The 25,938-nt window shown below is 35.4% G+C and overlaps 1 protein-coding gene across 1 annotated transcript; it reads left to right on the forward strand.

The window, feature by feature from the left end:
• The first annotated feature begins 1,446 nt into the window (after positions 1 to 1,446).
• On the forward strand, positions 1,447 to 25,587 carry LOC136713507 (matrilin-2). The gene is made up of 11 exons (XM_066690614.1): positions 1,447 to 1,705; positions 3,201 to 3,773; positions 6,609 to 6,731; positions 11,320 to 11,442; positions 11,754 to 11,876; positions 13,902 to 14,024; positions 16,463 to 16,585; positions 17,667 to 17,789; positions 21,962 to 22,375; positions 22,741 to 22,893; positions 24,420 to 25,587. Exons 1-11 carry the CDS (start codon positions 1,564 to 1,566, stop codon positions 24,629 to 24,631), a joined length of 2,232 nt encoding a protein of 743 aa, XP_066546711.1. The 5' UTR covers positions 1,447 to 1,563; the 3' UTR covers positions 24,632 to 25,587.
• The last annotated feature ends 351 nt before the right edge of the window (positions 25,588 to 25,938 follow it).

The following is a 25,938-nucleotide window of genomic DNA, read 5'->3' on the forward strand; positions in this document are numbered from 1 at the left end:
GATGGTCAGGCCTTATCTTTGTTTTTCCAGGAAAGATATATGGTAGACCGGATCTTTAATCTCTGGAAGATGCACTACAATGTGAAGATTCAATACTCAATAGTAATTTATTCTTGATCTGTTCAATATTTGACTGTTATATTTTTGTATTCACAGCACCAAGAAGAATAATACTGAATATATCATATTTATAAGTATGTATATGTGTATAATAAAAATGCTAACTCAAACTATTTTACTTATCATAAATATTGGAACTGCTTCCTAAGTATCACAAGTATGAGACTATGGAATACATGGTGTTTAGTATGTTTTATCAGTAACCTAGCACCTTGGCAGATGGGCTTGTAAATCAGTACTCTTTGTTTCATGTGAGAAACCTCTGAGGACAGGGGTCACTGGCAAACTTGGTGGCCATTCTGATGTGGCCACACAGTGCAGTGAATTGCCACATTACTCTTGTAAAGTAATGAATCAACCTGGGGGACAGCTTTTCTTTCCAAATGGAATTTCTGTTATTTTTCTGTTTGTAGAAACCCAGGGTTAACAGAAGCGCCTTCTGTTCTGTAAATTAAAAAAAAAGTTGGTACAGTGCTGAAGCATGTAGACTAAATCAGAGCTCAAATGTATTGCTCTCCAAAGATTTAATGAGTCCCTTTCAGTGTTATTTTCTGAGCATTACCCGTTTTAAATCACTTCTAACTGTTGATTAATTTACCCTTTGTGCTTTATGTTAACTAAGGTAATAGATAATATCAATTTAAAAAAAAAACATGTTCTTCAAATTATGGTCCTGTGTGTTGTTTCAGGGAAATAAAGAAAGATAAGGGATTTTGAATTGAGATTGGTGGATGATCTGAATGTAAATATGATATAAATATTATTGTATGATGTAAATATTATTGTATGATGTAAATATTATTGTATTCACTTGTGTAAATTTGAATTTGTAAAATGTATTTTGCTTTGAGATGCACTGTATTATGTAAATTTGAATTTGTAATGTTTTATGCATTGTACTGAACTGTATTTTTGCACTTTGTATTATGCTTATATTTTGTAAGTCGCCCTGGATAAAGGCGTCTGCCAATAAATAAATAATAATAATAAAAATATCAGTGAAATTACATATACCATTTTCTCTTAAATTCTTACTTTATCACATTGGTTGATAGCAAAAAAACATAAAATGCTTTTGTGAAAACCTATTTCCTCAGTTCATCTCTATTAGCATTTTTGCCTGTAAACTCAGTATTGGTTCTTGTGTCCCTGTTGTTAAACACTGGGGCTTGGTTAATGACATTGTTAGAATGATTGGTATGGCAGGTCAAAGACTGAAACCTCAAATACTAAAAGGGGTGGAGGAAGAAAGGAGGTGTCTACTACTTATATTTCTTGTCTGAGAGTAGTAGGCTGGGTCATTAGCTCTTTCCACTTGGCTTTTTTGCTGTGCTTTGAGACTGCGTCTTTCCCATGCAGGGTTTTCTTCTGTGAAATTGCCTTGTTTAAGAAGTATTGTTTTCTTCTTTGATTGTTTTTTTCAGTTGGACTGTCTTCATTTTCATGGAAATGAAAACATCTGTAATTAGCCTGTTTTTGCTCCTCTGTTGGCAAACTGTGTTGGGGGATTCCCAGGAGAAACAACGCTCTCATAAGCCTATGATCAGAGGAAGGGATGACCCTGTTCTGCAGTCCAATCTGCTGGGTAAGTAGAACAAACACATACATGGACAGCTCTGAGATCCTGAGTGACAGAGATGCTGATTTTGTTTCTCATGTCAAGAATGGTAAAGCAAATGTATACTTCTTTGCAAATGTTTCTCCTTAGGGTAAAACAAGTATTCCCATTCTACTCTCTGCTATACATTAGAATTTGATTTATTACTGTACACACATACACGTAATATTTTTATATTTTCTGTGTATTTATATATGTATATACATTTTTATAATTTTATTTTACACAATGACACCATATATATATATATATATATATATATATATATATATATATATATTTAAGTTGTGTCACTAATTATCTGGAGATATCTTAAGATATTTTATTTTACTGAAAGTATTTTTCATGTCTAATTTATTTTAGTAGCCAGTTCACCAATATTATATTTTATTAATATAATATACCAAAGCATACTTATCTCCATGCCTTATGGCAATGCCCCCTAGTACAACAACTCTGGAAAGAATAACAATGATGTCATTTATTTTGAATTGTAGCATCCCATTCTGTCCAACATTATGTTTACCGGGTGACCTCTCAGTCATCAACATTCAATCACATAATACCAATCTCCTTCTTGTCGCTCTATCGCTTAGAAATCAATCCTCCTGAACTGGAAAACGAGAAAAAAAATCCTACAAACTGTCTAAATCTAATGACAGAATACATCTCACCAGAAAAAATGTCTGCGCTCCAGAAATCTTAGGTCTAAAATTTCTATAAAACCTGGACACCTGCAATTGTATATCTGAATTTAACCCTAGATTAATGCCACATACCCAAGTATGATAATATAAAAGAACACAGCAAAACACACTACACACATAACACACATGAACAACAAGATAAACAAAATAACAAATGTACGCAAAATTATACAAACAACCCCCCCAATTGAAATGTAGTACATTGTCGTCGTCCCCACATTCCCTCATATGTTTTGAAATGTTATCTGCTTCTTTTGTTATCCATTAATATTGCTAGATGTATTGAATTGCAAATGTTTTATGTTTTACCTGTGTATCATGCAATAAATAAATAAATAAAACAAAATAAAATAAATAAAGTCCTTTTAGTAATTCGGTCTCTTGTTTGGCACTTGTTTACCTGCCATTGTAAAGTAATGATACTGTAATACCTCAAGTGACCAATTTGTCATTACACTAACAGGAAAAGTCATAGCTTTAGTATACATTTTGTTTTATTACATCAAATATAATGAGAACGAACACCTAAGGACTGAAATTGTATTGTATTGTATTTTTTCCATTCATACTATCAATGCATAATAAAATGCACCTTGGGCCTGCTTATAACACCATAAATGGGTTTATGACAGAACACGTGACCAATGCCAGCAGTTGCTTAAACAAATGTAAATGGTATTTACAACCATTGCCAAAATGCTTGTCCATAGAACCCCAATGGTCTAATCTTGGTTTTATATTGTTTCCATTCTTAGAAAGTCCATGTAAAGGGAAGCCTCTGGATTTTGTATTCATCATTGACAGCTCCCGCAGCGTGCGTCCTGATGACTATGAGAAAGTCAAGACCTTCATCATCAACATTCTGAGGTTCCTGGATGTGGGGCCTGATGCCACCAGGGTGGGCCTTATCCAGTATGGCAGTATTGTACAGAACGAGTTCTCCCTAAACACCTTCAAGAAGAAGGCCGATGTAGAGAATGCTGTGCGGAACATGATCCACCTGGCCAGTGGCACCATGACAGGCCTGGCCATCCAGTACACCATGAACGTGGCCTTTTCCAAGGCTGAGGGGGCGCGGCCATTGGACATGCACATTCCACGCATTGCCATGATTGTCACTGACGGCCGTCCCCAGGACATGGTGACAGAAGTGTCTGCCAAGGCTAGGGAATCTGGCATTCAGATGTTTGCCATCGGCGTGGGCAGAGTTGATATGAGCACACTGCGTGCCATTGGGAGCGATCCCCATGATAACTATGTATTTCTAGTGGCGAATTTCAGCCAGATCGAGACCCTGACCTCTGTGTTCCAGTCCAAACTATGTGGAGGTAAGATTCCGTATTGTTTGCCTTGTGGATACAGTCAAATTCCTTCTACTTTACATCATTTCCTGGTGAGCCCCAGATGAGCCTCTCTTCTCTGTCTACTATGGCTACTGCTTTTACCTCATTATATGTCTTTTGGGAAATAATGGTACAAATTACATTCAAGCATACAATCAAAAAGCTATTTAATATGAAGTACATAGCATATGGACTGTACAGTATCATTACATTATGGGATTCCATCAGACTTAAGCTTAGCAAACCTGCACAGTCCACTAAGGGAAAATAGGACAAAGGAATAAATAGGTATTTGACGCCTGGTTTGTTCTAGTTGAATTTGTGTCCGTTTTTCTCCCTTTAATTCAAAAGCTGTTTCTTTACTGAGAGCAGCAATTCAATCCATCATGCTGATGCATCAGAGGTTTAGATAAATCACTTATAGAAATTACTGAAAAAATAGGTTCCACTTATACATGTTCCCATGTGTACTTTGCTAGTTTTTAGAAAAACTAAAATATATAGTTCCATAAATTAGTATTTACATAAATAGCATTGTTTTGGGCTAATAGAATGTTCTAGGTGGTTCTTTAACAACTGTGAGTTGTGCATAAAGTGTGAAGGGATAATGACAACAGGGAAGTGTAAGCGAGTTGTGCTTACCATTGGAAAAATAATAATAATAATAGACACACCCGCATGTAGGAGCCATATAGTTTATTATTTAGAAGACATATTTTATATTGATCTATTACGAATTTAAAGTAATTGCAGTATCTCTTATAGAAAGCGAGATTTATGTTCATTCTACGACTCTCTATAGATGTTGTGAAAATAACTTAATTCAGTTATTAGTTTAGCTATAGAGCCTCACGGTTTTCTGACCATGTCGAAACACCTTAGTTAATTTAGAAAATCAACCTGTTAATAACTTTCTTATTATTACTATGAAAATCCTGTGGATAGCTGTGAATACGTACCTGTTGAATAAAAGTTTGATTTGATTTATTTTATTACGGAGTCTGTAAACTGTTGCCAGATCGGGGGATTTTCCCCTAAATTTGGGGGCAACATTTGTATGGGGGAAATGTTGGGGGATATTATTTTGAACTTGGGGGAATTTAGGGGTTTGTCACAATCGATTTCTTCCCCCCCGGACCTCACTTCATCCAGCACCCCCCCACCCCCACCCCCACCCCCCCAGACCTCACTTCATCCAGCCCAACCGGCACTTCATCCAGGGGTATTTTTATGATGAAATTGGAGGGTATTTATGGACAGATATGCCAACACTGAGTCTGTGTGTAGCGGTTAATCACAGAGATGCAAGTCAATCATACCAGCAAAAGATAAACTGCCTTTGCTGCTGCAATACTGCATTCAATACTTTTTTCTCCAACACATGAATGTACATTCTGTACAGTAATACTGTGTCTACAACACAGCATTACTTATGTATTATACTTTTGAGGTATAGGTTTTAAATTTGTTTAAATTGTTTTTATTTTATCTGACACGTTCAGTGTTAATTGTACTGTATTTTGCTAAAAAACGAGTTAATACTGTAGTAAGATTCTACTACAATAATTACAGTTCAAATCACACAAACGGTGTGCATTTTGTAGTTTCTACATGTGTATTTAACGGTATTTATATCAGAATTTATTTATCCGCCTTTTGGTGTATCTGTCTTTACCTGGGTCACATGGTGGATATGCAACGGGTTACTGTAGAAGTAAGGAGAAATGTTGGCATTTATAATTAAAAATATAATCTCCCTATTTCATCTGACTGTTGCACTTCAATCCATATTGAAACTTAAGTGTCCATGTATCTATATAGTTAGCTGATAGTTGCAAGATAAATTAACTTGTATTCTATAGTATTTTACTTCCCTATAATGACAATATAACATTAAACAATGGAAATAAAGAAATCCTATGAAATCGCAATATTATCAATCATCCCACAGGTTGCATTACTACACCTTTATCCAAAACAAAACATTTTCTTTTAACTATTATCGTATTAGCAACAACGTAGTGTCTTAGCTGAGTTACAGTACTTACAGTACGAATAGTTAGCAGGCCCTACAGAGAATGCAATATACATATTAACATAACATCAAGTTAATGCAAAAAGAATGTACATATCATGCTTACTTTCAACTGACTATTCAAAACTGAACATAAAAATCATACACTCTTATTAACAAACCTATTCCAATGGATACAATTATTTACTAGGACACATGATACTAGTAAATAGAAAGATAACAGGCTAGAATTGGTACCTACTATTTACAACACATGACACAGCACTGCAGCTCAGCTACATTATTCAATACAATTATGAATATGAGCAAAGTAAAATTTTAGTAGCCACCTGCTGCACTACATCGTTGATTGAAAAATTGAAACATAAATACAGTAATGGTTTATTGAAAGTCTTGATGGTTATTTCCATCTTCACCAAACATTCACACTTACGCAATGCAATAATATGTCTAATATGCGAACCTACAAAAGGGTTTCTAAAGAGTATTTCTGGTACTAGTTCTTTGCAATTTTACAGAAGCAAGTACAGCATTTGTTTATTGTGCTTTACTTTATTTGATGTCTGTTTTTATGTCAATTTTAAATTGGAAATTATGGGGCAAGGCCTGCTTCAGACACTCTCTTGTAAAAATCTGATCTGACATCTGTTGTACCAGCTCTTCAAGTTTTACTATTCCAAGTATAGCACAAAACAATAGTGACTATTGTGACTAAACTATTTCATCCATGACCTGATTAATGTAGGGCAGTCATAATAAAATGTAGCTCATTTATAATTGTTTAGCCCAGGACCTGTGTGCTGTGGAGGACCATGGCTGTGAGCACTACTGTGTCAATGTCCCTGGCTCCCATGAGTGCCGCTGCCGTGCAGGCTACCAACTGAATGAGGACAAAAAGACCTGCAGCAGTAAGTAGGATTTTGTTTTGTCTTGACTGAGATTAAACTTCCAAAACCAAAAGATCCCAGAAAAACATTTTCACAGATATCCATAGTCACTAATTTTATTTATCAATAGATGTTTAATTAACATGTTTTTAAATAATATAACATAATGGAGACTATATACACTGATCAGCCATAACATTATGACCACCTGCCTAATATTGTGTAGGTCCCCCTTTTGCCACAAAAACAGTCCTGACCCGTTGTGGCGTGGACTCCACTAGACCTCTGAAGGTGTGCTGTGGTATCTGGCACCAAGACATTAGCAGCAGACCTTTAAGTCCTGTAAGTTGTGAGGTTGGGCCTCCATGAATCAGACTTGTTTGTCCAGCACATCCCACAGATGCTCGATTGGATTGAGATCTGGGGAATTTGGAGTCAACACCTTGAACTCATGATTCATCAGACCAGGCCACCTTCTTCCATTGCTCCGTGGTCCAGTTCTGATGCTCATGTGCCCATTGTAGGCGCTTTCAGCAGTGGACAGGGGTCAGCATGGGCACCCTGACTGGTCTGCGGCCACGCAGCCCCATACGCAACAAACTGCGATGCACTCTGTGTTCTGACACCTTTCTATCAGAACCAGCATGAACTTTTCAGAAATTTGAGCTACAGAAGCTCGTCTGTTGGATTTGACCACATGGGCCAGCCTTCGCTCCCCACGTGCATCAGTGAGCCTTAGCCGCCCATGACCCTGTCGCCAGTTCACCGCTTTTCCTTCCTTGGAACCACTTTTGATAGATACTGATCACTGCAGACACCCCACAAGAGCTGCAGTTTTGGGGATGCTCTGACCCAGTCGTCACAATTTGGCCTTTGTCAAAGTCGCTCAGATCCTTACGCTTGCCCATTTTTCCTGCTTCTAACACATCAACTTTGAGGACAAAATGTTCACTTGCTGCCTAATATATCCCACCCACTGACAGGTGCCATGATAACGAGATTATCAGTGTTATTCACTTCACCTGTCAGTGGTCATAATGTTATGGCTGATCGGTGTATATAAATATAGTAAGCAAAGTACTAAGTTTAAATTATAGCTTACAGATTCTGTGATGACCCACACTGTTAGTATATATAGTTTGGAGCAATTTGTTATTCTAACAATTCAACTAGTTAGTGTTCCTAAGTATACCTGTGGAATATTGTATGGCTTGTTGAAGCAGACATTTTCTAATGCCACCAGTAATTAAACACAGGTAAAAGCTTTCTTGCTGTAGTGGATAAATACAATATCTTGTAGGCCAACATTTTCTGATGTTTTACTTTTCTGATTATGACCATCTATTTTATGTTGCTGTACAAACTACTAGATTCTTGATCAAGGAGCCAAAACCTAACCTATGAGTATTTCTGCATATTTTACAGAGGCATTGTGTTTGTGTTTTTGTATTGTCTAGGCCACATCTTGTGACCATCTAGGTGTCTCAATCTAGGAGTAAATATAAAAAGAGGCCTAGGACATTTGTTCTTTTGTACGGTATCCATGTTGTGAAATTCTTCCTATTAAACTACAAAAGCACAGCTGTATTTAAAACTCTGTGGTGTTTATGAGCACAGTCATCTCAATTGCACCCTGTGAAAATCACTTCAAACATCTCAGGCATGTTGTTAGAATGTTTATGAATGTCATATAAAAAATGCATTTTCTGCAGGTTTACACGGCACATAACTGAACAGGAGTCTCATTAACTGAATTTTACCATAAGAACAAATATATATATATATATATATATATATATATATATATATATATATATATATATATATTCAGTGTTAAACAATAGTTTGTGCCATTCAATTATTTGCTTTTTTTATACCTAAACGTTAATAAACATTATGAATTACCGGGGATTTGTAATATCTTTAAATACACACACTGTACATGTCATATAAAAATCAGCAATCGTCACATAAAAATAATATGCATAAAACACAGAGCAGGAAGTGGAACATGCCCAAATGCAGTAACAGCAGATGCATTTGTCTGTTATCATGCAGGTTTAGATGCTTCTACAGAAAGCTTACAAATGTGTGAAGATATTTTATGCTGCTCAAAATAATCTGGAAAGGCTCTTCATGTAGACAAATACATAGCATGTACCTTTAAATAACTATTTAATGATTTATAGACTGCAGAATTTGTGTTAATTTCCCCTACCTTATAGTAATTGATGGTGACCATGAATATTCTTTCTAGACTCTTAAGTTTATTGCAGTCCAGGAGTCCTGTGACAACCCTGTATTAAAAGCATTCAGCTGCCAGCGATTCACTGTGCTTTTATGTTTAATGGAGAGAGCGGTTTGCTTGTGTGCAGGGGTCAAGGAGGAAACAAGATGCCTTTTGTCTTATTGGGGTGTTCTTGGTTAAGCCATTTGAATTAGTGATGGTGCAAGTTGGCCATGCCCACTCCCCTGGGATCCAGGACAGCAGAATGCCTTTGAAAGTGAATCTCGTTCCACAGGAAGCAGTCCTGTAAATGTACGCAGGAAAAATAACACCCCTTGTTTTCTCTGTGATGGAAAGCCTCTCCTTGTTTCTTGTAACTCACCACCTTTATTCGAGAAATGGCAATGTCTGTTGCTTATCAATCTTTAATTCCACTATGTTCCCTGCTTGTCATAAACAAAACAGAGAATCGATTTGTAACCTAGCGAGGGATATGATATATGGAAAACGGAGTTAGTTTGTTTTAATTGTTTTTATGTTTAACAATCTTTATCAGTAAGGAGAGAAATAAGATTAATATGTAATAATGCATAGTAAGGATGTCTCCTAGGGTTGACTCTAATAGCGGAGAAGCAATTAATGCACTGGGGATGGAGTTACCTTCCAATGCCAAATGCTGTGTCTGAAAGAGCTGAGCTATGCTGCTGTGATCCTGTTACAGGACTCTTTCCACTTTTAGTACAGTGCAGTTTTAGGGCTGAAGTTGAGTGTGCTGTATGCTAGTATGGTTTTCACATTACAGTTTTAACTACGTAAAACTTTGGGGCTAGTGGATCCAGTTTTGAGAATTATATATTTTTTCCTATTTATGCAATTATGTATTAATTATGTATTTATAATGACTGTTTGTTATATCAACATAAATCATAAGTTCTTAAGCTATTTAAAGTTCTAGCATAAGACATTAAGTTCCTCCTTCAGATCTTTGGGTTAATTAATTGACACATTTATTAATCACATGGCATTTTAATATGCTTTTAAATACATTGCAATTGTTTTGTTATAGTGTCTTATATGTTTGAACATACAAACATATATCTACATGCATATATACATATAATATACATGTATATACACACATATATATTCTATATATATAGTTTAATGATAGATGCTATATAAAAGATAATTAGATTTAAGTTGTAATTTAATCTACAGTGTATCTCATAATATGCTACTGACAATCATTTTCCAAGTTACTTTCTAGACACTACTTTGAATGGTAATGTTATATAAAAATGTGTTATTTCAAAGTCACTAGTGTATCATTTGCCAAGTTGTGAAACCTCGGGCAGTGTTGCACATCATATTCATTCACTAGCCTTTCGTCACTAGAGTCCCATTTCACTGCTGGATGGTGTTGAGAGGAGTTTGATATCCTGCTGTAGTTCCCAGTGGTCTCAGATCTACATCATCACAAGTCCTCCTTCACTGCATGGCCCTGGCCTGCTGCCTTTGTCGTAATGCTGTGTTTATGACTTGAAAGAAAATAGGATTCCATGATTTTAGGCTCGGGGGCCTGTCTGTGTGAGTTTGCATGTTCTCCCCGTTTCCGCGTGGGTTTTCTCTGGGCACTCCGGTTTCCTCCCACTGTCCAAAGACATGCGGTTTAGGTTGATTGGTTACTCTAAATTGCTCTGTGTGTGTGTATATGTCTGTCTGTGTGTGTTGCCCAGCGATGGACTGGCGTCCCGTCCTGGGTGTATTCCTGCCTTGCGCCCTATGCCTGCCGGGATTGGCTCCGGCTTCCCCAGGACCCTCACCTGGATAAGCGGTTTCGAAGATGGATGGATGGATGCATTTATATTAAATATATATGGAATGTATCTGTATATTTATTTTATAGGTTGAAATTATATTGTAGACATTATCCTCAACATATATGTTTTAACCTATAAAACAAGAATATGGATTACAGACTAAAACATATTGCAAATATATTCCCTTATATTAAAAATAAAGGCCATTTTTGGTATACAAATAATATAAGGATCACACATTTCTACCATATATTAAGAGTATATATTTATTTAGTATGGGATTTTTAGTATGTCATTCATTCCCTCATAAGAATGGTATACCACGCGACAAAATTCCACTGTATCTTTGTAAATATACAAAAACTGCTTGGCAGAATTTCTTTGTATGGAAATGGAGAGGTTTAATCTTTCAATTCAAGAAAGAATTCTACATAACTGGAAAGTTTTACTTATATTTACCATGACTCATAATATGAATCTTATAACAGAATGCAATTCAAGACATCAAGAAAACAGTGCAGTGACTCAACCACTCCCAAGTCAATTTGTTCTGGCATTATAGGAATGGACTATTGTGATCTGGGGAACCACGGCTGTGAGCATGACTGTCTGAGCACTGGGACATCCTACATCTGCAGATGCCAGAGAGGGTTCATCCTCAACACTGATGGGAAGACCTGCAGGAGTGAGTATGGCCATGTGCTAACTAGGGTGACCATATCACTAACTAGTCACTAGTCACTTTGAGTTAGGATGGACTTTAAAGATTAAACTTATTGTGAATATAAAACATTACACCTTTTCCAAGACTGAGATCACAGGTGCACCTGGAAGGTCACGTAGCACACACTGATCACCCGTAAAAAAAGTGTGTGTGTTTGTGGTTGGAATAGTTGAAGATAATTTGAATAGGCACTTTTCCCTGCTCGCACACCTTGTGGCAATCTCACAAAGCTTTACCTGGCATTGGCGTTACTACTTTCTCCCTAATCACAGGAGAAGACATCTGTGCAATGGGCCTCCATGGCTGTGACCATGAATGTGTTAACATTGAAGACTCCTACATCTGCCGCTGCAGCAAGAGCTATCTGCTAAACCCTGATAGGAAAACCTGCAGAGGTAATTACTACAATCATGGGACAAAAGGGGCTTAAAACACTCAACCACAGAGGCTGAAGAATGCTAAAAGAAACATACTTTATTCTCTACCCATGTGACCAGTGTTTCAACATTTTGGGCCTCATTCACTAAATATATTAAACATTGAATTCCAGGTATATATATATATTTATCAATGTAATATATATGGTACACTAATTTACCAATAGCTGGTATTTTCTTAACCTGCACTTCATCAGACAATTCAAAGCGCTGCCATTTATTTTGCTGCTGGCCTATTTCCATATGAAGAAGTGGGTAGAAGCCCAACCAAGATACACTTTCTGGAGTGGCCGTGTGTCCACCAAAGTGTTTTTTGCAGCTGAAAATGCCAGGCGCTCTTCTGAAAACGCTCAGCTGGGAGCTATTGAGAGCTTGGAGCGCTCCTCCACTGTGATTGAACGGCTGGGTAAAAAGTGACAGTGACGAGCGCTGCATTTTACCCAGAGTTGAACATTTTTCAACTCTCTGCGACCAGAAAAAAACGCCAAGCGCTCAGCGTGGAATAGATGCTCAGCGTTTCGTCCTGCTTTTGGCTTTTTAAATATGCGGTGCTCCCATTGCAAACAATTGAAAAAATATGCTGGCCTCAGGAAAAAACAGTTTGGTGGACACACGGCCTTACTGATGTTGTCGGGAACATGCCTATAATATAATGTTTCATTTTACATTAGACAATACACAGATGTCTATGACCAAATGTTAATATTTTCCCATTTTAAGTAGCTGAAAATTTCCTCAACCAATAAATGGTTTAAGTGAATAAGGCTTTCAAGTCAGCGCTGTAAAATATTGTAACAACAGGGTGCCTTGGCCTTGTAGCTGGATGGGCAATAATGACCTGTTCAGTATGCACAGGAAGCCTTGCAATTTCCCATTTTATCATCCATACTTATAATTTGGTGTATAGATGCCTGCATCATAACTGAGCAAGCAGACAAAGCCTTTCTGATTGATTTAATTGCATGCTGGTAGTAATGCTCTTGCTAAAAAACAAAACAATAAACAATAACAACAACAAATGTTCCAGCAATGTTGTGAGCTCTACTTTTCGAATTATGTCTCAACTGTGTTATTAATGGTAAGGCACACAGTGCTAATACTTTGCCTCAGCCATAGTGGATGCATGTGACTCTGACTGTGCTGTCACCTAGAAGACATAAAGTGGTAAAAATATCCCATATTTCTACATTGAAAAGTGTGTTAAATCTCTTTTTACTTGGCTCCATATGGAAGAGAGTAGTAAAACAAAAAATAATTTATTGTACAACATAAAATATTGTATTGATTGTAAAAGGCAACTTGACCTCTTTTAGAATGTGCTGTAGTAAAGCACAGAGAACATGGCAGGATTATGTCCCAGTTATATTTATTTTTCTGACAGTTCAAGCAAGAGACTCAGACTAATATAGATAAGTGCATTCATTCATTATCTGAATGAAATGAAAGCCATTTTGTGATATTAAATTCACATCCAAACACCCAACTAATCCAAATAAATCTTCTTTATCATATGTTTTAATTTTGAAACCTTTTGTGCTCCTTTTTTATCTTATTCAGGTATCTCATATTTACTATGGCTGTATCTTGCCTAGGGCATTTGTTTTGACTTTTTACCCCTTGGCTTACTTGTATAGAAAATAATTCAATTTTTTATGAGTTTTAATTATGAAGTCACCTTTGCAGACCTTACTGCCACATTTGAACTAAATTATATTTAGGCTTTTCTTTAAATCTGGAATGCTATTTATTGGTTGTTATATACTCTATACTTGTGTTTTTCAGTATATAAATATTAACATGTACATTGTACATGCTTTGAATTCAAAAATGTATTTTACAAGATCTGGTGAAGTTGGTGTCAAATCAATTCAACTAATGTTGTTAATCAGGCATTTTTAACTGAATGAGCAGTGCCTTCCTTTAGGGGACTGAGATCAGATTCTGTGACCAGTCCCTCGGCTGACTAATTTTTGCTCACTGCAGAGATTGACCATTGCACTTTGGGAAACCATGGCTGTGATCACGAGTGTGTTAACTCTGAAGAGTCCTTTGTGTGTAGATGCTATGCAGGCTACACACTTAACCCAGATGGCAAAACATGTAAAAGTAAGTTTATGTTTTGTTTTGTTTTGCCAGACACATGTCTTTGTTTATGTTAACAGACTGACAATGTCTGCCTGAATGCTCAACAGAAACCAAAGCTAATCATATATACAAGTCTCATTACTGCTGTGGATCACTGTGAGGTGAATGACCAGCCATGTGAGCTCTTGTGCTTAAACACTGTATGCATCAGAAGCCTTTATCTTCCTGAAGCCACACTGCAACATAGTTGTACACGTGTGAACATATGTAGAGCACACTAAATGTAGGTGTAAACTCAGTATTGTAAAATACAAATATATACAAAGTTATTAATTGTATAACTACCAGTAACTATCAAAATATCAGTATGTAAATGTTGTAATGCAAAACTGAAACTAGAATAAAAAAGACAAATGATTGAAATAAAATGTTCCTATTGTGAAACACAATGCTACCTATTTCATGGGTAGAAGCAGGATTCCTCTGGCAAAGAAAAATCCACTGTCAGGATTTGTAATTTGAAATTGGAGTGAAGTTTTGATTTAATGTTTATAACTAGGGCCTTTTAGTATCAGCATTTTCACATTTCACACTGGACATGACTAATTTTAATACAGTTTTTATGAAAAAACTGTGGAGTTGTTTTGCCTTTTTAGATGAGTTGACATAATGTTAATTTGACACTTTTGGGAATACATTTGCTGAGATTTCTTAGTAGATAATTATGTCCCTGGGCTGAGCTATTTATTCTGCTCAGGGCTCCCTGGTGATGGTTGGGGTGGACACTGTGGAGGAGGGAATGATGTATGGGTTAGCTGTGGTTACTTCCCCACAGCATCCTGCTTGGGATTCATTTTCTTCTAATAGCTATTCAATTTAATCATCATCCACAGTTTCAGAGTATATTAGCAGATTTCACATCATTGAGATTGTTCATATACAGACCATTTTTAAGTCTTGACTTCTCATAAAAAAACCTGTTTAAATCACAGAAAGCATCTTATCATCATGTGTACCATCTAAATCAACTTTTGGCCTCTGCTTGTTCAAAATCAAATCTTTGCATTTTTTCAATTCAGTAATTTATATTATTTTCTTTTAAAACTTTGAATCCAGCTTGTATTTATTTTTACTAGCACATATTTGGGCCATGATTGCATTTTGGTTGCTTCACTTTAATGTTCTTAAAAACAGGCAGCTTTAAATGCACTACTTATAGAGCTTAAGCCTGTAAATCTTTTAATACGCATGATGTGACATGAGGGTGTCTGCCAACCAGTGTCAGTTTCTAAAGAGACTGACAATTCTGCGAGGATAGCCATGGTTGTGAACACAAGTGCATTAAGACCACATACGTATTTATTTAAAAATATTACGTAAATGCTTCAGGCTCAATGTGCATTCAGGTGAGACAGGCCCTTGAAATCAGCAGTGAAGTTGAACAATTGGATTTTTTATGCAGTAATTAAATAAATATAAATAGCTCTCTACAGAGGGCTGAATCTCTACATTTTTTTGAGCTAGCTTGATGAAATTCCCCTCTGTGAAGTCCCGCCCCTATATCCAAATAAATACAATTGTAGCTTTTTCTATATACAAGCCAAGGGAGCTAAAGCTGAATATTGATGAACTGCAGAATCATCCCTTATTGAAAGTAATATAATACAATCAAACCCCATACAGAAAAAGATTAGAGAAAAATGGACAACATTCTAGTACCATGAGAATAAGGTTGTACAATATTCAGAACTTTCAAAGAACAGGGCTATTTTTCTTAACACTAAATTATAGAATGTATAGAATTTCTAAACTTGAAAAATACCAAAGTACACACACAACAACACAACAATTTGTATTTGTTTATATAGCAATATTTACAAGCTTTTATTTTGGCACCAAAATATATATTTTATGTAATTTAAATCACAGATGGCTTTTAACAATGCAAATAGAAGTCACGTTTCATTGCAGCAAGCTTTACTTATTCCTCTATGCATATGGGATTAAGAGGTGTTTACCGCAGAGCCAGAATTGTACTAGAAGAGAAATGTTGCTTTAAAGCATTCTAAATTATACAGGCATTTATACAGATTTAATTTCAGGGTATGCAAGTATTCTTATTTAATCTGGTTATGTTATATATTTTACTATATTAGAAAGATCTCTACTTAATTCTGACATACATATTCTAAAATCCTCTTCAAATTACCAATGAATATACTGCTCAGTAAACTCAGTTTTGATGGTTTTAAATAGCAATAGATTAAATAGATTAAATCGCTTTCTGTCATTTTTTTTATGGAAAAGCCACCAACAGGAAGCAATAGTCATAACCTGAATCCTACTTCAGAGTCTGCTCTGAGTTCTGAATGTATGACTGTCGATAAATAGTGTCTCTGTTCAGTCTTGATGACAATAATAACTGTCTTGTCTCTGCTTATTAACTCGATTCATCCCAGGAGTTGATCACTGTGCTGTGAATGGCCATGGCTGTGAGCACTTGTGCCTGAACACTGACGAGTCCTTTATCTGCCAGTGCTATGAGGGATATATATTGAATGATGATTTAAAATCCTGCAACAGTAAGTGCCTCAGATGTAATTATTTTATATGATTCTTAATGTGAAACATTTTTAAGTGCACTTGCGAAAGAATATCCTGGGCCATTACATTTTGCATCGTTAGTCAATTGCAAAGAATCTAAGGAGAGAAGATTTTAAAACCTGTTTGTCATTTCTACCTCAATGTAGAAAGAAATCACCCAAACATTCTATGTAAAGGCTCAGGTCTACAATTATGAGGAAACGCTATCATACTTACACAGATTTAAATTAAAGCTGTCTGATCAGAGGGGATCAGTCTATGCTTGATTGTCTGGAATATGTAGGTGTTCTAGGTTTCCCGCAAAAGGGCTTATCTGAACACTTGTATTTGGGTCATTCACATTTTAAACCAATTTGTATTAAGTTTAAAACCAAATGTGTCATGTAGTGTTTAGAATATGACAAATAACAATGCATGGCCTTTTGTGTACAAGAAAAACATTAGAAGTTTCAGCAGCTTATTGATATTTCCAACAGAAGCTACTGTATCTGAACTGAAATTTGAGAATATAACTTGATTCTTCCTCATGATCAATAACTGGAGGAACAGTCTGGAAAACAGAAGCTGTATAATACCAGACAATCATAAAAAAAAATCTGAATATCAAGCAAATAACACTCTACTTTACATTTAAACATTTAATTAACTTTCAGTCTTTGCAACCTGCAGCTATATTGTGCTTCAGAAACCTTCAATGATAAACATAATCTGCAGAAATACACTTAAAAACTACAAACCTTAGACACTAGCATTTTAACCAGTCCTTAAAAAAAATATTTGTGGTAAATTAGCAATATTCAAATCTGGGTTTTAAGCACTAGGGGATCAACAATTGCCATATGCAAGTTTAAGACTTCATAAAAACTGATAGGAATTGTTTTAATGTATGCATTTCTTTAAAGATGCCTTAATTGTTGCATAGAGTGATGCTGATGCAATCTGCTGGTACATGTGTTTGTTCTAAATACAGATTGCTTAATGCTTCTCCCTTGGCCTAACTCCCACTAATAGGGGTAACTGCTTTTGTTTTTTCCCTGGGCTGATATGATGCTCTTGCAGGAATGGATTACTGTGCTGTGAATGCCAATGGTTGTGAGCATTTTTGTGTGAACACAGACAAGTCTTACGTATGCCAGTGCTTTGAGGGATATATGCTTAATGATGATGGGAAAACCTGTAGAAGTAAGTCACTGTCTGTTTTATCTACTACCAGGCTTTATACATATAAAATAAGACTTTTAAGAATCCCAAGGACATTTGACTTTAATGAATGACAAATTGTATATGCTTGGTCACAGTAGAAAAAATATATATAATTATTTGGAAATAAATATAAAGAGAATATTTCATGCTGGGTCCTAAACTTTGTGAGTAGTTTAATAGCAAACGTTGTTTCATTTAAATTGCATCAGAAAATTTTGCGTGGATCAACAGTGAAAAAATAACCTTGTATTATAGGCAAGCATGTATTCTCGATTTGCTATTTAATTGTTAAATGGTCTTTGTCAATTACTTATTTATTAATTTCTTAGTTTTTGTAAATGTATTTATTATTTATTTACACTAAAAGTAATTACAAACAATGGTGATACAACTGTACAGCTGAAGGCCAATTTACCACAATATATGCACATGATAATTAGCTAGTTTAACATGGTTTTACACTATATGTTTTTCCTTTGCCATGGTTGTCCATGGCTTCTGGAAACTGATGTATTTGTGGGACCAAGAGTCTTGACAAGTATGGAAAACGTGTTCATGAATTAAGATGATTTTAAAAGTAAAAAAGTCAAAAATGTTTGACAAGTGTTGAATGAATACTGTTGGTTCCAGGTTTTTAACGAAGAAAGAGAGTCGTGTGCATCAAGAAAAACATTCTGGTCCCTTACAGATCAAGCTCTGGCATCTACATGATTGTTTGGTCCAGCGATAGCTCTTTTGGCCTAATAACAAAGTTTTTCATCCTAAGCATACAGCACACCACCCAAGGCAGCTGCAGTAGTGCTATAGCATTAGCCACTGAGGTCTTTCTAAGGGGTGAATATATGCTATATCATATATGCTTTGGTCCTCTATTCTGAAACATATTTCATAGAATGAAAAGTAAATGCCATATATTTCTTCTTTGAGCAGGATGTTTCAATAGAAAGTCAGAGCTTTCTAAAATACTTTTTGGAAATACTACCAATACTTATATTGATGCTTCTATTATTAAATCAAATAATATTTCAAATGTAAATAAATATTTTGAAAGAATATAATTATCCATCAAATGTGCATGTGACTGATGTTTAACTGAAAATGTAGTCTATATAAATAAGTTAAGTTTTATTAAAAACAAAACAAAATAGAAACTTGATAGATGTGTTATGAGTTTTCCTTTATTTATGTATGTATTTATTAGTTAGTTTGTTTGTTTATTTGTTTGTTTATTAGCAGGTACCCTTATAGATTTACGGTTTACAAAAGAAACATTACAAGAAACATTAAAGCATTACAAAAGTGCAGAAATACAATCAGTATAAAATACAAAAAGCACACATGGGTACAATGAGTTCAAAAGTGGAAAAATAATAGTTCTAAGTCCTATGTTTGTGCTAAAGGGAGGGGAAGTTGCAGAAGTTGCGGTAACACAATAAAAGTGCTAACAATACATAACTATGCAGGAGCATAAGGAAGCATAAAGTGCAAAATAGGTTGCTGATCAGCCCAGGAGATAAGGCTGGTTTATTACAGGTATAGTCTGAACAGATGTGTATAAGTAATAGCCCGAAAGTTGTCAGTGACTGTGTGGTCCTGACTTCAGTGGGAAAGTCATTCTATCACTTAGGGGCCAGGGTGGAAAGGGTTTATTTTTTATTATTTCCATTATAATATCTTAATTTCATGATGATGGATCTATATAATTATATAAAACATTGTGGGGTTAATACTATTTTGGTTTTGGTTTTTGTTCTAATTCACCTGTTACTGCGGTTTTGTGTGGTTCATTCTTTGAGTGGTGCTCAAGAATAATGTGAAATATTTTAATGTTCAAATGCAATTGTTTAAAAGAAAAAGTCATTACAAAAGTTGCTTCAAGCTGAATGCCTTTAACATTAAACACCCTATGCAATCTAGCACTGGTGGATAAAGAGGTAGTTTAAGAAGCAGAGACAGAACAAAAGATTGCACAGGCCTGATTCCCTTGTTCATTACTGAAACAGGACTTGGGTCAGCTCTCAGTGGCACTGCCTGCCCTCCCCATTCTGCTGACACAGAGGATCTGTTCACAGAGCTGTGTCGTCTCAGGCTGCTACAGTCCTGTACTGTCTGAATAATTTATTAACAATTTGCATTGTGTTCCAAATAGCTGTCAAAGAACCCAGACACCCTAGAATAGTTATATAAGGCTTTTGTTTCAAAGCTTTAGAATAAGAAATTTATTTAAAATAATAATAATACAAAACCAGCATTATATATATATATATATATATATATATATATATATATATATATATATTTTTTTTTTTTTTTTTTTTTTTTGTTTTGAATATATATTATATTCTTTGGTTTACAGTTTTAAATTATCATTTAACTTTTTTTTTTTTTTTTTTTTTATAAAACTAGGTTCCAGAACAGAAGAATCCCATTACATAAGAGATAAGCCTTCCTGTTAACAACACCTTATCCCCCTTGTGCAATGCTTATGTGCTATAGAGAAGGAAATGTTTGAAACTTAAAGAGATGACTGAAACTTTCATGGCTTGGTTCAGTTTTACTGGCATCTAGACGTAGAACACAGGATACTGTACGTGTTGGTTGATGATTTATTATTTTGTCATTTTTCAGTTTCTTCATTGCTGTTAGAATGCAGAAACTGAATCAATAATTTTCCATAACATGTTTTAAAGATATATATATATATATATATATATATATAGACATCAGTGGTTCTCAACAATATTCACCCCTCTTGGACTTTTCCACATATCGTTGTGTTACAACATGAAATCAAAATGGAGTTTTTGCCACAGATCAACACAGAAAATGTCCATAATGTCAAAGTGAAAAACATAATCTGCAAATTGTTCTAAATTACTTACAAATACAAAACAGAAAATAATTGAATGCATAAGTAATCACCCCCTTCAGTCAATATTTGATAGAGGCACCTTTGGCAGCAATTACAGCCATGAGTCTATATAAATAAGTTTCACATCTGGACACAGCAATTTTTGCCCATTCTTCTTTGCAACATTGTTCAAGCTCCATCAAGTTGGATGGGGACCTTTGGTGAACAGCAATTTTCAACTCTTTCCACATATTCTCAATTGGATTGATGTACAGGCTTTGACTGGGCCACTCCAGGATATTTACCTTTCTGTTTTTAAGCCACTCCAGTGTGGCTTTGGTTGTGTGTTTGGGGTCATTGTCCTGCTGGAAGATGACTCTTCTCCCAAGTCCCAGGTCTCTTGCAGACTTCAGCAAGTTTTCTTCCAGGACTTCTCTGTACTTTGCTGCATCCATTTTGCCCTCTATCTTTACAATGTTTCCAGGCCCTGATGCAGAGAAGCATCCCCATAGCATGATGCTGCCAACACCATGCTTCACAGTAGGGATGGTGTTCTTAGGATGATGTGTGGTGTTAGGCTTGCACCAAACATAGTGCTTAGCGTTGAGACCAAAAAGTTTTATTTTGGTCCATAGAATCTTCCTCCACTTGGTCTCAGAGTCTCCCACATGCCTTCTGGCAAACTCTAGCCGAGATTTTATGTGAGTTTTGCCACTCTCCCATAAAGGCCACTTTTGTGAAGCACCCGGGCTATTGTTGCAGTATACACAGTGTATGCACAGTGTCTCCCAGCTCTTGGAAAACTGTAACTCCTTTATATATATTGAAACAAATATTTAATGAAATGTTAAGTCCCTGACCACCTTCTGGCATCTGCAGGCTTATCTCCTGGACAGCTCAGCACTTTTGCTCTTGTGCACTTTCTTATTAAACTATGCTCCTTCATACTCCTGATAACATATGTATTTTTATCACTTTTATCATTTTACTGTAACTACTTGTGTTCCAATGCCTACCACACAGCACATACCAGGGATAGTAATCTGTTATGTTTACACTTATTAGCTCATTTGTACTAGGATGTGTGCTTTGTATTTTGTACTGATTGTATTTAGTGCACTTTGCAATGTTTTGAAAAGGTTTCTTGTGAAAGTGTAAGTCTACTAAGAAATCAATAATAATAAATTCAAGTAGAATACTTAATTACTCAATTAGCTGACAATCTGGTGTTTTTTAAATGCATTTTTTATTTTCTTCTGGAAAAGATGTGCCTGTTGTAACCTTCTTGTGTCTTCTGCAGAGTGTGCTGATGGAGTAATTGACCTTGTATTTGTGATCGATGGTTCTAAAAGCCTGGGCCCCTCTAACTTTGAGCTAGTGAAGAAGTTTGTGAATGGGATTGTGGAATCCCTGGAGATCTCCCACATGGCAACCCATGTAGGACTGCTGCAGTACTCCACCAAGGTGCGGACAGAGTTCACCCTGGCTCAGCACAGTTCCAGTGAGGAGGTGAAGAAGGCTGTGGCACAGATGCAGTACATGGGCCGAGGCTCCATGACAGGCAGTGCACTCCGCCACATGTTTGAAAACAGCTTCACCACAACAGAAGGGGCAAGGCCACCATCTGCAAAGGTGCCCAAAGTTAGCATAGTATTCACAGATGGCCGATCTCAAGATGACGTCTTGGAATGGGCGACTAAAGCTCAGGAGGCTGGTAATATCAGTGTATCCTGAATTTGCAACACACCATACAATAGGATTTTCTTAAAAGTGTACCTCTTATATAATTTGATGAATATCAGTAGTCTTCTTGACACCCATCTTGGGTTAAAGTACTTCAAGCTCTACGTTGTATTAAAAGTGTTTGAACCATTTAAGTCTAAATAGGCTTTATATGTTTTATGTATCTGATTATTTTAAAAGTGTGTATTGAAGTACACAGTAAAATAATTCACATATTAATTTTGTGTGTTTGCCTTTCACCACATGTGAAATCATTTGTGAATCATTTGACAATCTTCTTTTCAACAATGTGTGCATATATATCCTGCAGAAACCAGCCCTGCTTTATTTCCCCAGGCATTGCTATGTACGCTGTTGGAGTTGGCAAAGCCATAGAAGATGAGCTACGAGAAATTGCATCAGAACCTGACGACAAACACTTATATTATGCTGAAGACTTTACCAATATGGGTGAAATTGCAAATAAGCTGATGTCACAGATTTGTGAAGGTACCAATGCAAAAAGGTCATAAAAATCTAAGCAACTAGATGAGTGAAGAACATCAGTATATATATGTGACTAAAATGCAATGATGCCTCATGCTGTAGCAGAAAATAATGTTTTTCTTGTGTGGTGTGGCCCTTGGGGAGATCCAAAATAGAGGACTTCAAGTTTTGTAATAATGATCACTTTGCACATTGTATGGCTTTCTCCCATAAGTGAAACGTTAACCTGACTGCTAGGACATTCAGCATTATTGTTTATATAAAATTAACAATAATAACAAATACATTACAAATACAAACGCATTATTGAATAATGGCCACAAAATAGACTATTCTTTTTCAGCCTGCTTGACAATCAGAAAATCTTTCATCAGCCATACTTAAAGCAACACTAATTTTTGGCTAAAAGTGGTTACTAAATGGGTTGGATTTCCCTAACAACTGGCTCACACAACCTGTGGAACAAAAAAACATTGTGTAAGTGCCACCTGTTTTTTTTAACTAAGCAAATGCTTAGTTGAAAAATATTGCCCAAAGATAAAACACTGTCAGTTTAGCTGTATTATTATTATTATTATTATTATTATTATTATTATTATTATTATTATTTTATTATTTCTTGGCAGACGCCCTTATCCAGGGCGACTTACAACATAAGTGCAAACAAAGTGCAAAATACAGAGAAGTACAAGGCATCAATCATTACAAATTCAATTTGGCTAAAACAGCAATTCAAAATACATTTTACAAATTCTAATTTACACAAGTATAGTAAGTGACTTCCTACATCCTGGACAGTGAAAGCTAAGTGCTGTCAAGATGTAGGGTCACAGACAAGGGCTACGGGAAAGGGAGTAAGGAGGAAAACAATCAAGAACGCGAGAAGCATAATAAAAACTGTGAAGTGCTATCTAGCAGGGAAAGAAGACTAATATTACAAGTACTGTTGGAAAAGAAAATTATTCTGTATTCTGAAGTACTTTTTCATGTTTTTTCTCCAGAACTCACTAGTAAAAAGAATAGCATATTAATAGCAATATTAAATATACCAATATTAGTTCATTTGACTTTGGCTGGAATGAAAACCAGAAACCCCTGTAGCTATTTAGGGACATTTGTGGAGACCCTGAACTAAGGTTATAAGTAAAACCTTTCCTTCTCTGCCCCCTGCTGGAAGATTAAAACATCAGGGTTTTTGGAATATACTTGAGGGACTACATATATATTTCAGAGAACATTTTAATTGTTTTAATTATATATACAGTTTACATTGTATTCCTAAAGAAACAATTCAAGAGATACAGCTTGTTCAAAGAAAAATAATAATATTTTTTTTGTGTAGATTAATTAGATTAATTTCATTATCTTTTAATGGTATTTGCAATAATGCCCAATAGTACAAATATTAAAATAATGGAATCTTTAAAACTTCTTTTAACAAATACAATAAACAAAATAGCACTTTAAACGCTTGATGTTAACATGCAATTATATACCAAAAAAAATATTTATTTTTTGTTTGTTTTTAGAAAAGCCTTCCAGAGAGGACAAGTGCAAGTGTGACAATTTAATAGATTTCCAGAACCAGGCCAATGAACAAATAATGAAGATTACACAAAGGCATATCCTTTATGGTTGTTCGTGTGGTTACGAGGTAAATTTAGGCAGGTTGGCTCATACATGTATCCAGGAGTGTGGGATTAGATTTCATCAAATGAATGACTCGAGAGCAGATACTTAATTATCACTTAAACAGGAAGTTTAATGATACAAAGAGACATTTAAATTAAAACATTCAGTTGAACAGGTAATATTGAAGCCAAAGGACAAATGTACAATGGTATGTTTTTTTTAACATTAACGTAAAGCTGAATCACAGTGAATTTACAAAGGCCACAATAATAAAGATACATCATTACAAATGGCCATTCTAACCTACAGATTTGCCACCACTGAAGAGAAGATCACAGCTATTTCCCTGTCAGTTACATTAACGTATTTTGCTGTTTACATACATTTTATTTTAATGGTGGCTGAAATATATCCTTTGATTTCCTTAATTCCAAAATACTGGAGGTAATGACGAGGAGACTGGAAGCTCTTGAAAACCATTTGGGATAGAAATGAAGATGCAAGCCTACAGCGTAAAAAGTGTTTCTTGCTTTTTCCACACACACATTTATCATAGGAAAACACTGCAAGATACTGTCTTAAGAATATGGGGTATGTGTAAGCTATTTCAATTCACTACACAAGGACAAATATTAAGCTATTCTTTTAGAAAATATTTATACAAATTGCAATGCTAAATTATTGCAAATCTACAGTAGCCAGTTTTAAAGTTTAAGACCTGCAGGCATTGTATTAGTTATAATATATTGTATTCATTTAAATGAATTAGGATATGAGAATAAATACACACAAAGAAATTAGATTCATAATATCCATGCAGCCACCATAACCGAGACTCATGACTCAAAATATGCTTGAGTAAATCCAATCATTACTCTTTATGTGTAGTTTTGTTAAAATTCTGTTCAATTATAGTGAGTCCTGTATGTCCTTGCACATTCTATCAGAATTAGTGTAACAGCATGGCTTTAATTCAGGGCTACTGCTTCCAATGTTAATGTGCAAATTTAATTGAACTACAATTTTTCATTATGTACAAATAAATATATTCTATTTTATGTTTTATTTGTACTTGGTACACATTTCTTACTATGGAATAGGGGGCCACAGTAGAAAATGAACCACCTATGAAAACTAAATGTCCCAAATCATACCTTTTTATTTCAGTTAGAGGACATTTATGAAATTTGTTTTATTATTTTTCCCCCAAATTACATATGCAGTTTGTAACAGAAAATGTTCTGAAAGTGTAAAAATATAGTAAAGTTTCAGAAAAGGGGTGGTTGAAAGTTGGCTTTGGAGGGTTGCAATTAGCCCCCTAGCCACACATTGAGAAGCCCTGCCTTAGAAGGGCCCTGCAAATCATTAGTTATTCTGAGTGATCACCTTTATCCTATGGTGAAACATTTCTATCCT

The sequence above is a fragment of the Amia ocellicauda genome, chromosome 18, assembly GCF_036373705.1.
Source record: "Amia ocellicauda isolate fAmiCal2 chromosome 18, fAmiCal2.hap1, whole genome shotgun sequence".
Taxonomy (NCBI): Eukaryota; Metazoa; Chordata; class Actinopteri; order Amiiformes; family Amiidae; genus Amia; species Amia ocellicauda.

Excerpts from the sequence above, each read along its gene's own strand:
- LOC136713507 (XM_066690614.1), top strand. The coding sequence starts at position 1,564 with ATGGAAATGAAAACATCTGTAATTAGCCTGTTTTTGCTCCTCTGTTGG. Across the intron at positions 11,443-11,753 it reads TGATGGGAAGACCTGCAGGA|GAGAAGACATCTGTGCAATG; the intron begins GTGAGTATGGCC and ends CCCTAATCACAG. Across the intron at positions 11,877-13,901 it reads TGATAGGAAAACCTGCAGAG|AGATTGACCATTGCACTTTG; the intron begins GTAATTACTACA and ends TGCTCACTGCAG.